The sequence below is a fragment of the Hylobates moloch genome, unplaced genomic scaffold (assembly GCF_009828535.3).
Source record: "Hylobates moloch isolate HMO894 unplaced genomic scaffold, HMol_V3 SCAFFOLD_10, whole genome shotgun sequence".
In the NCBI taxonomy this organism is placed as follows: domain Eukaryota; kingdom Metazoa; phylum Chordata; class Mammalia; order Primates; family Hylobatidae; genus Hylobates; species Hylobates moloch.
The window spans coordinates 33,986,335-33,997,779 of NW_026652285.1; the positions used below are offsets into that span (position 1 = coordinate 33,986,335).

General features: G+C 44.4%; 1 protein-coding gene and 1 pseudogene across 1 annotated transcript in view; one reads left to right on the forward strand and one right to left on the reverse strand.

Moving 5' to 3' along the window:
• Nucleotides 1–5,241: 5,241 nt before the first annotated feature.
• POLR1E (RNA polymerase I subunit E) overlaps nucleotides 5,242–11,445 on the forward strand; it is a 20,980-nt gene continuing 14,776 nt past the window's right edge. Inside the window, exons 1-4 of the mRNA XM_032164183.2 lie at nucleotides 5,242–5,417; nucleotides 5,983–6,086; nucleotides 7,145–7,221; nucleotides 8,604–8,689. Coding sequence (XP_032020074.1) covers nucleotides 5,294–5,417; nucleotides 5,983–6,086; nucleotides 7,145–7,221; nucleotides 8,604–8,689 — 391 coding nt within the window. The 5' untranslated portion in view covers nucleotides 5,242–5,293. The remainder of the gene's footprint in view (nucleotides 5,418–5,982; nucleotides 6,087–7,144; nucleotides 7,222–8,603; nucleotides 8,690–11,445) is intronic.
• On the reverse strand, nucleotides 9,637–10,174 carry LOC131384354 (large ribosomal subunit protein eL21-like; annotated as a pseudogene).

The window sequence follows — 11,445 nt, forward strand, 5'->3', positions numbered from 1 at the left end:
GAATTTTAGGGGCTGAAGGAAGATGTACAAGATGAAAATGTTTTCCTTATCACTTTTCTTTCTCCACCCACTCAGTTGTCTAGAAGAAATAATGCTGTCAGGAAATTTTAAAAAAATCATTTAGAGGATTACGCTTGTTCTCAGCAGTGCATAAGGGAAAAAACTGACTTTTTTTTTCCATATTCTGATTTTTAACAGAAAAGCACTCATTTAATAGATATAGGGAAACTAGATATTGCTGCCTTTTGAACGGGGTAGGGGAGTTTACCTGGTTTTATGACCAGGAATAGTATCTATTGTATTTGCTTTTAAATGGGCATGATGTGGAAATACCATCTTGGTTTAAGATGCATTTGAGGATTTTAATTTATGGAAAGCACAACATATGTAATTATGTTTATTGAATACCTAGATGCAGTATGGATATTTAAATTGTTAAAACTTTATGAAAACTTGGAAAAGGTTGCTCAGGTTTATAAATAGCTTTAGTGATGCCTCCCCTCTTTAAATACCTGTCACACCATATGAATATGGTGAGATCAGACTCCCTAAGACTCTTTTCAGGTTCATTTTTATGTTTACTTTTTAGAACAAAATGTAGCTAAATTAAAGTAATATCCAGTTCTTACTGATTGAGACAGAGTGGAAAGAAAGACATCATTGTACATCACTGTCATTCCAAAGGTACAGTGGAACTCCGGATGGAGGAAGAACTTACCTATCACTACAACACTTATAAATGAGCATTTCTCAGAATTTCATTCTAGGGAAGTTCCACTCAACACCAGACCAATTCTATCTATTTACACTATTTAGCCTAGCCTTTCTTTTTTTTTTTGAGACGGAGTCTCGCTCTGTCACCCAGGCTGGAGTGCAGTGGCTCGATCTCAGCTCACTGCAACCTCCGCCTCCCGGGTTCACACCATTCTCCTGCCTCAGCCTCCCGAGTAGCTGGGACTACAGGTGCCTGCCACCACGCCCGGCTAATTTTTTTTGTATTTTTAGTAGAGACAGGGTTTCACCATGGTAGCCAGGATGGTCTTGATCTCCTGACCTCGTGATCTGCCCGCCTCAGCCTCCCAAAGTGCTGGGATTACAGGCCTGAGCCACTGCACCCAGCCTTAGCCTAGTTTTCTAATACAATCATCACAAACATAGGAAGATACTTCAAAACCAAAAAACCAAGGTGCATCATTAATATTCATTTAATTCAAATACCAAATAGTTTACATAGGGCCAGCTTAGAAATAGATATTAAATCCAGATCTACTGCAATCAAAGCTTATACTATATGAATGAAGATGGTAGAGTTGCCTGTTAAAAGGCAATGTAATATAATTGCAGCTAGAATCCTACAGTGGGGAATGAGGAATTTTAAACAGACATTTGATTACAGCCACCAAAAAATATATATAAAGTAAAACTAAAGGCATTTGGGTGATCCAAGATCTAATACCAATCAGTCAGCACCTGTGATTCTTTTACTTATATTTTTTGTTTTTTTAAAAACAAATTTTAGCCCAATTTTCTTGAGTCATTATCTCTCTGCAGCAGCAGAGGAAGGGCCTGTCTTCCCTACCAATGGCCTGGAGTCCTTATGTCTACCCCAAGAGCAGGGTTATTAGCTGTGTCCAAATGGGTTCTAAATTCTACAGACTCATCAACATGAGGCAAGAAATCATTGAAAACCACTTTTGTCTCCTTTGGGAGAATGACATATCTTTAGTATTTACGTAGCTTATTCTTCTGTATCTACATATGCAAAGCTTTCCTTAACAGTAAGGGGTACACATGCATAGTGGGAGAAGATCAGACCTTTAGGAGTGAAGGAAAGCAACTTCAGAAATGAATTATTTTCTTTGCTTTATTATTTTTACCAAGACAGTGAAGTATTGTATGGGGAGATAATCTATTTTCATAATCAATATGTGCCTAAATTATATTTAAATCATTTCACTCTGTACTATATTTTCAGGAATTATAGAATGTGTTATTCATTCACTTAAAGGTACTTCTGTAGAAATAACCTAAAACTGCAGAAGGATGTGAATGATCTAAACGTGGTGTGCTTAGAAACTGCAGATTTTAGATCTAATGTATAAACGATATAAAGTGTTAAAAAAAAAAAAGAATCTTTTTAAAAGAACAAGATCATGTCCTTTTCAGGGACATGGATGAAGCTGGAGGCCATTATCCTTAGCAAACTAACACAGGAACAGAAAATGAAATACTGTTCTCACTTATAAGTGGGAGCTAAATGATGAGAACACATGGACACACAGAGGGGAACAACACACACTGGGGCCTATCGAAGGGTGGAGGGTGGGAGGAGAGAGAGGGTCAGGAAAAATAACTAATGGATATTAGGCTTAATATGTGGGTGATGAAATAATCTGTGCAACAAACCCCCATGAGATGAGTTTACCTATGTAACAAACTTACACATGGACCCCTGAACTTAAGACAAAAAATAATCTTTTAAAAAGGTTCATGTTCAATTCAAATCCTAGAGCTTCATCCAAAATAGCAGGCACAGTGTTTGTCTGTTTGTTTTCCCTTGAGACAGGGTCTTGATCTGTTGCCCAGACTGGAGTGCAGTGGTGCAGTCATAGCTCACTGCATCCTTGAACCCCTGGGCTCAAGCAATTGTCTTGCCTAAGCCCCCCAGTAGCTGGGACTACAGGCACATGTACCACACCCAGCTAATATTTTTATTTTTTGTGGAGGCAGAGTCTATGTTGCTCAGGCTGATCTTGAGCTCCCGGCCTCAAGCAATCCGCCCACCTTGGCCTCCCAAAGCGCTGGGTGAAATTTTTTTAAAGGGAGGTACAAAATTGAATACAATATTATATCAATTATATAAATGTGCATATGCACAGAGAAAAAAACTAGAAAGAAATACAACCAAATTGAACAATTTTTGCCTTTTTGTGGGGAAGATATCATAGATTACTGTAATTTTATTATTAATATGTTTCTGTATTTTCAACATCAAATATGTATTTCTTTGATAAGTTTTTTATCTAATACATATTCAGAAAAATTTAAATATATAAACAGGCTGAATCTAACTTGAGTAAATTTAACAGCCCTTAATACAAAGTTCTGAATTTTTGTTTTTAAAAAAAGTTACAAGGATGATATAACTTAGCAGAAGCAAAGCCAAGAACTTTTGTTTATTCTTAACCCCAGTAAGTTAACCGTGCTGTATAGATGTTTACAACGAATGCACAAGGGATGTGATTAATTCTCCATGTTCTGTGCTACCCAGCCCAGTGCTGGAGTACTGATCTGTATGGAACCCCGAGGTATGAGAAAGATCCAGATATACTGGCATATGTCTAGCAGAGGTGACCAGGAAGAGGAGGGACCTAGAAACTTTGGTATGTGAGGGATAATTTTGGCTAGGAGAGGAACAGATACATGGAAAGCATGATAGACGTCTCCAGGCTTTTGAAGGGCACAGGCAAGAAGAGCTGGTTGTGTTCTGCACGACCCTGGAGTGAAGAACTGGAGCCATAGGGAGAAGCTACAGAAGGTAGAGTCAGCTCCATGTAAGGAAAAAACCTGTTCAAGGTGAGAAGTCCACCTTATAAGGAGTGAGTCATCCATGTTTGTAGGTATGCAAAGAGAGTCTGCATCAGGGATATAAAGGAAGGGAATGGGAATGACCAGAGGAGAGAACAGGAGAGTGAGACAAACACAGAAGAAGAAAGGAAGGGAGGAAAAAGAAGCAGAGGGACAAGAAAGGAAGAGAAGAGGCAAGATAGAAGAAGCTATTCTCGGCCGGGCGCGGTGGCTCACGCCTGTAATACCAACATTTTGGGAGGCCGAGGCAGGGGATCACGAGGTCAGGAGTTCAAGAGCAGCCTGACCAACATGGTGAAACCCCGTCTCTACTAAAAATACAAAAATAAGCCGGGCGTGGTGATGCACGCCTGTAATCCCAGCTACTCAGGAGGCTGAGGCAGGAGAATTGCTTGAATCTGGGAGGCAGAAGTTGCAGTTAGCCGAGATCGCGCCACTACACTCCAGCCTGGGTGACAGAGCAAGACTCCGTCTCAAAAAAAAAAAAAAAAAAAAAAGCCATTCCCAGAGTACAGGGCGAGTCACTGCAAACAGTATGGAATCTGACTCGCCTTTTCAGGTCTTTGTTAGTGTTACCCTGAAACACCAGCAGATGGAGATATTACCCCAGGAAAGGAGGACTTTGCTTTTCTCCCTCTCCTTTCGCCTTCTGGAAAACCATTTTCCTTCTCTGAAAAATGATACTAAAAGAGAACTCCAGGTGTCTCTGAATTATTTCAGGTTGACAACTTACTCTAAGTGGTTCAGGGCAAAAACGTTTCTTGCAGTGTTTGAGATTGGGTAATTAGAAAAGTGTGACAAGTGCTCAGGCAAAGGGGCGTGCAGACTTTAGGGTTATTCTTAGGATCCTGGGTGTTGGAGGCGGGTGTTGAGGGTGTGTGGAAGGAAAAGAGTCTTGAAAGAAGGTGATTTGGAAGACAGAGGGGAGTCAACCGGAGTTCTTACCCTTCAATAGTACGCATCTTTGGGCAAAGGGGGCCTCGGCTAGGGTCCATGCTTAAAGGCCCTGCTTTCGCCTTCTTTCTGCTCTGAAAACTCCCCGTGCAGAAGAAGGGTTGAATCCGCAGTGAAAAAGGGACATGTCCATCAGCTCGGACTCCCTCTTCTATTTCAGTCCAGAATCTCCTGCCCAAAGGCTCTAGGGTTGGCTGGGCTTCTGTTCCATCACCTCAGGGTTGATTGGGCCACAGGTGTGCACGCCACAGCCCACGGCCAGGAGCTTTTTGTCGGACTGCGGACAAAGCTTGTATCTAGAGCTGGATGTCCACGTGGGTGGGCGGAAAGCCCTAGAGAGGGGCGGCTCTTCGCCAGCGGCCACGTTTAGTTGGAACTCAAGCAGTTCCTGTCAGAGAATTCTAAATTTGAACTTGGTCTTTCGGTCTTGGGAAGATGTGTTTGTCACGGTAGGAGAGAGAGGTGCTGAGCCGGTAGAAGGCTAACAGCAAGCTTAGGCTGAAGCCTCAGGATCCTTTGGCGCCTCGGCCTCTGGACCTACAAAACCCGGAGTGCAGGCGAGCGCTGAGCCAATCAGGTGCTGCGCCTCGGCCAGTCGCGCGGGTGTGCGGCACCTTGTGGGCGGAGACCACGCCTCTCCACGCGGGGGGCGGGGACACGCGGCTCGCGCGCTGTGGGCGGTGCCCGGCGGGGCCACGCCTTTTCCGGCCCGCCGTGCGGCCTGGGCTCCCGCGTGTTTGAAAGTGCGCTTATGTCTGCTGCTGTCTTAACTCCTGTGCTTGGCGGACAGACAGGCGAGATGGCGGCGGAGGTGTTGCCGAGTGCGAAGTGGCAGTATTGTGGGGCGCCCGACGGGAGCCAGAGAGCTGTACTGGGTAAAGACTGCGGTGCTGGAGCAGTGCTCCTCTAACCCTCTCCCCTTCCGTCTCGGTACCTCAGCTGTCCTCTCGCCCTCCGTTAGGCTTCTCCCCAGCGGGGCCAGGACCCCTCTAGTCTCCACCACTCTCCTGGGCTCGGTCAGGGCTCCCCTGTCCGTCTTTCTGTCACTACCTCCCAGCCAGATTGGGACATCCCACTCACCCGCTCCCCGGGGCTGTGTCCAGGACCCTGCTGTCCCCTCACCTACCAGGTCTCCCACCTCCCCCGTTTCCCTCTCTTCACTGGGCAGGGATTCCTTCTGTCACTTTAGGTGTGGACCAGGCCTCTGCTGTCAGCCTCCTTCCGTGAGACATTTTCTCCTGTCACAGCCCCTCCCCAGGGTTCTCCCACTTCCCTATCTCCTCTTCTCAGCTGGCCCCGATCCCCTCCAGTTCCCTTTGGGTCAGGACCCGAGCTTCCTTGCCATCCCCATTCTGACACTCCCTCCCAATGACAGTCTAGTCCCACCGTACATTGTGTGGCCTTCGGCTCTCATCTCATTCTTGGGCTGCACTCTTACAGTCCAGTTCTCCAACGGGAAGCTACAGAGTCCAGGCAACATGCGTTTTACCTTGTATGAGAACAAAGATTCCACCAATCCCAGGAAGAGGAATCAACGAATCCTGGTAAGTGAAGCAGTTGCCAGCTGTCTCCACTCTGCAGGGCTCAGAAGACCCCTGGGAGTGGGTGGATGTGGGAGGGAGTGAGGGGAGAAAAAGGGGAGTAGTAGCAAATGGACCTTTGAAGAACTCTGATGCCCAGCAACTTGGGATGTGGGGACAGGCTCCATTTTTCATTCATTTGTTCTTTCAACAACCATTTATGGAACTCCCCCCCCTCCCCATCCCTGTGCTGCAAGCTTCTAGGAAAACAGCCATATCAGGCCTAGCCCCACTCAGAGTTCATACTCTAGAGGAGGGTTTCTCAACCTCAGGACTACTGACTTTTTGAGCCAGTAAATCTTTGCTGTGGGGGCAGTATCCCTAGTCTCTACTCACTAGATGCCAGTAGCACCAGAGTGGATTTCCCTGGGTTAAGAACCTCTGCTCTAGAGAGATGAGAACTGGCTGTGAGGGACACTTTTACAGAAAGCTCTGAGGCCACGTGGGGAAGAGTACAGGGCAGAGTGAGCTCAGTGGGAGGAGAGGTCTCTGCCAGAATGCCTTGCTTGGGGAGGTCATGTTGGAGCTGAGCCTTGAAGGCTGGAATGAGGGTTTGGCAGTCAAGGTTTGGTGTTCCAAGTGTAAAGGATAGCGAGGACAAATGCAGAGAAGCAGGAAAGCTTGCTTATGATTGGGGAGTGAATCAGCCATGGTCCTGAGAGTATACAAAGAACAGGCCAAAGAGAGATTGCTTATGGAATCACTTTGTTGCATATCTATAAGTGCCAGAAGCCCAGGGCCTCTCTCTCAAGTCTTGTGGTAGAATTCCCCCAAGAGCTTTTCCTACCATTTAGAAACTAGCACTATCTGAGGCTTCTCTTCCAAAAGTCGTCTTGCTTCCCCTGCAGGGACACCCCATATTCCCTTAGAGATAGTGGGGCTGGATCATCTGCCAGAGATGAACTAGTTCTAATCCATCGTGAGTCTGCATTCAAAAGCCTCAGCAAATGTAGAAAAGAGAGATGATGCTTAATACCTTTCAACATTGGTTGTAAATGGAGTTTCCCCTCTCTGCATTTTAGGCAGCTGAAACAGATAGGCTTTCCTATGTGGGAAACAATTTTGGGACTGGAGCCCTCAAATGCAACACTTTGTGCAGGTAATGGCAGGGGAAGGGGCAGCGGGAAGGGTGATGGGGTTGGGAGTGGTGGCAGCACTGGCACTGCTGTTCTCTGTCTGTTTTAAGGGCAGCAGGAGCCATCTAGAGAGGTTTACTAGGTTATCCCTGTTTTCCTATTAGACCCAGAGACCTTCCCTGCACGTGTAGACATTGCTGAAAGGAAAGATAACTTGAATTTCCTAAAAACCTCATTCATTTGTAATCTTGTTTATTTATAGCTGTCTTATTCCAAAAGGCAGCTCTCTCCATTAATTTGGAATGTGTGACTAGTAGGTCAAAGCTTGCGTGAAGTTTACCTGGGAACTAATGACGGGTAAAGAACTTGCTAGTGTTGAAGGCTCTGGACTGGGAAAGAGGAGCCTGGGATTCCCACCCAGCTGTGCTGCTGATTGACTGAGTGGCTGGGTAACTCTGCCCATCACTGACCCCCAGCCTCCCCCTCTGTACAGTGAAGATTGTCCAGCCTGAACTGTATCACTCTCGGGGGCTGGCATGATGCAGACAGGGCCCTGTGATGGTACCCAACAATGAACTACAAACTAGGCCCTTTCTGAGCCCTGCTAGACCATACTCCGATAGAGGTCAGATTGGTGTATAGGTGCTGAGAACTATTAACCCTGCACTCTCCCCTCTCAAAGAAGCCCTAGTTCCAATTGGTCTCCTCCCCATTTACTTGATTTTGCCTCCATAAAACTGTTGTGCCATAAATTCTAGTGTAATTCTAGGTTCCTACACCCCAAAAGAGTTTTCCATTACAGTACAGCAGCGAGCCCAAATGTGATCGACTATCAGAATCACCTGGTAGCTTTTTTTTTTTTTTTTTTTTTTCCTAGAACCACCTCATATCCTCCCATCCCATCTTATCCTTTCCTTTTCCCTCTCTATGCACAGAATTGCTGTAGGGTAGGGGTAGGGGAGATTATTGTTACCCATGAGTAGATGATGCATTCCTCAGGTGTGTGGGCAGAGAGAAGGTTGAGAACTTTTAAACAGGAAAAAGGGCCAGGCACAGTGGCTCACACCTGTAATCCCAGCACTTTGGGAGGCTGATAGGGGCAGATCACCTGAGGTCAGGAGTTCGAGACCAGCCTGGACAACATGGTGAAACCCTGTCTCTATTAAAAATACAAAATTAGCCGGGCATGGTGGCGTGCGCCTTCCTGTAATCCCAGCTACTCGGCAGGCTGAGGCAGGAGAATTGCTTGTACCCAGGAGGTAGAGGTTGCAGTGAGCCGAGATCACGCCACGCCACTCCAGCCTGGGCGACAGCAAGACTCTGTCTCAAAAAAAAAAAAAAAAAGCTGTACAAATAAAGCTTTTGAATAATCCATTGTTACTTGTATTATTCCTTCTTTATTCAGGCACTTTGTGGGAATTTTAAACAAGACCTCTGGCCAAATGGAAGTATATGATGCTGAATTGTTCAACATGCAGCCACTGTTTTCAGGTAGGTCCCAGTCATGAAAGCTGACAGAAACAATGCATAGTTTGGGTTTGCTGGATGAGTTGGCTTGAGTTTTAGATTTATAAAACACATTTTGTAGTTATTTTAATTTATTTATTCTGTTTTTTCCTGCTTTGTCTGTGTTGAGAAAATGGTTTTTTATATATACTGTTTTTTGTTTTGTTTTGTTTTGTTTTATTTTTTTTGAGATGGAGTCCCACTCTGTCACCCAGGTTAGAGTGCAGTGGTGCGACATTGGCTCGCTGCAACTTCCACCTCCCGGGTTCAAGTGATTCTCCTACCTCTGCCACCCAAGTAGCTGGGCTTACAGGTGCACATCACCACACCCAGCTAATTTTTGTATTTTTAGTAGAGACAGGGTTTCACCATGTTGGCCAGGCTGGTCTCAAACTCTTGACCTCAGGTGATCCACCTGCCTCGGCCTCCCAAAGTGCTAGGATTACAGGCGCGAGCCACTGCGCCCAGCCTAGAGTTTTTTATTCAGCACACACTTATTGATAATGTACCAGGCACCAAGCTGGGGCTGTGGATGTGGCAGTAAGCAAGACAGACACAGATCCTGTCCCCATAGTGTTTAGAGACTTGAGGTCAGAGGTTCATAAAAGCAAGCGGAGCAATGATGAGAGCAGAATATTAGAGGACATGTCTGATATAAAATCTTTTCCATCAAAGAACTTCCTTCATTCTTTTTCTTTTTTATTTTTGTAAATTATTTCTTCCTTGATCATTTCAAGGAACTATCTTCAAACCAGTACAAATATTTCATATGTAATACCTGGCTATTTTCTAAACAACTGAGGAATTTGTTGCACAATAAGCTACCTCACGTCTTTCAGCAAGAAATATATTAAATTTGAAGAGTAAAGACATTACATAATGAACTAGGACATAATTAAAATTTGCTTTAAATATTTCTTTGGGGGAGAGAACACTACACTTCTACTCAATGAAGAGAAACATTTTTACAGTCCAGAGGTCTTTTATTTTTTAAACACCTACTACACCATGAATTCATAGGGAAGAGGTTCCAGCAGCTCAGGCTCCTTCCCATTGGTTCTCACAAAGTGTGCTTCTCTGGGTGGAGCAGGCTGGTGCTTCAGTTGAACCCAGGTACCTTTCTCTTTTGCTTCTTTCTTTTTCTAATCATCTTTCTTCATGCGTTTCAGGAAGCTGTCTCGGCTCTTAGAGTGCTTAATATGCACATTAATTCTCTTGGCAGGAATCTTGCCCTTGACTTGTTTGTCTACAACAATGCCAGCAGCATGCTAAACTGTAGACTCTTCCAGTTTAGCCATGGTAACACTTGAGGGGCGTTCCTTTTTGAACAGTACCCATTCCCTTGATGTCTACGGTATCACCTTTCTTATAGATTCATATATATGTGGCCAAAGGAACAACTCCATGTTTTCTAAAAGGTCTAGAGAACATATATCGGGTGCCTCTCCTCTATCCCTTTGTGTTCGTCATTTTGATGGATTACTGCAAGATGATGGTTCTGGCCGAAAGGGATCTTTCTTAATTCTTAAGTGTTACAGTTGGGGTAAAGAGGTTTTAGAATTTCTGGTAGACAAAGGAAATTGCTTATTAAGTTGTATAGTAACTTTGATGTTGAGGACAAGTCTCTACACTAATTTGAGGAAGATCTATTTTTTTTCCCTAATCCAGTGGAAGAATTTACATTGTTTCTCTGCTTTGTCATCTTAGAATGCTCAGGGCTGGAGTGAGATCTTCCAAAATAATAAACAAGAGGGTCACACTCAAGGGGCTTCTGTTCCTTAAATCTCAGAACTTGAATCCTTAGTGATGCCCTTAAATACTGAGAACCGTGGCAGGATAGGGCAGTAGACAAGAAAGAACCACTGGGAGCATTGTGAATCTGCCTGATACCTCAGAGGCATTAATTCCAGCTTTATTCCTTCAAAGCAGTGTTTCCATCCCTTTTGAGAATCTGATAAGGACCTGGACCTACTTCTGAGAAACATATATAATACACAAATATATATATGGGATTTTTTTTTAATATGGGATTTTATACATAATTTTTTTTTTTTTTTTTTTGAGACCCAGTCTCACTTTGTCACCCAGGCTGGAGTGCAGTGGTGCAGTCTGGGCTCACGGAAGACTCTGCCTCCCGGGTTCAAGCCATTCTCCTGCCTCAGCCTCTTGAGTAGCTGCGGTTATAGGTGTGCACTACCACACTCGTTTAATTTTTGTATTTTTAGTAGAGATGGGGTTTCACCATGTTGGCCAGGCTGGTCTCAAACTCTTGGCCTCAAGTGATTCACCCACCTTGGCTTCCCGAAGTGCTGGGATTACAGGTGTGAGCCACCATGACTGGCCAAATTTTACACATAATTTTAAAGGGCTCTTGAGTCCTGACACCCATCTGTGAATTTCCTAGGTGTCCCCCTGCTTTGCAAACATATATAACTATATTTAAATCATCCTCCAACTGTTGTTGTAAAATCCAAGGAGGCAAGGAAAATTGTAAAGTGTTGATTAAACATATTTTTGTTTTTATATGTAAGAAATTTGTAAATATGAGTTTATTCTCGCTAGCACACACACAGAGATAACATTTAAGTCCTTACTATATGCTAGTCACTGTTCTAAGCACTTTCCATGCATAAACCAACCTTCTGGAGTTAAGTACTGTTTTTTTTTTTTTTTTGAGATGGAGTCTTGCTCTGTCACCCAGGCTGGAGTGCAGTGGCGCAATCTCGGCTCACTGCAAGCTC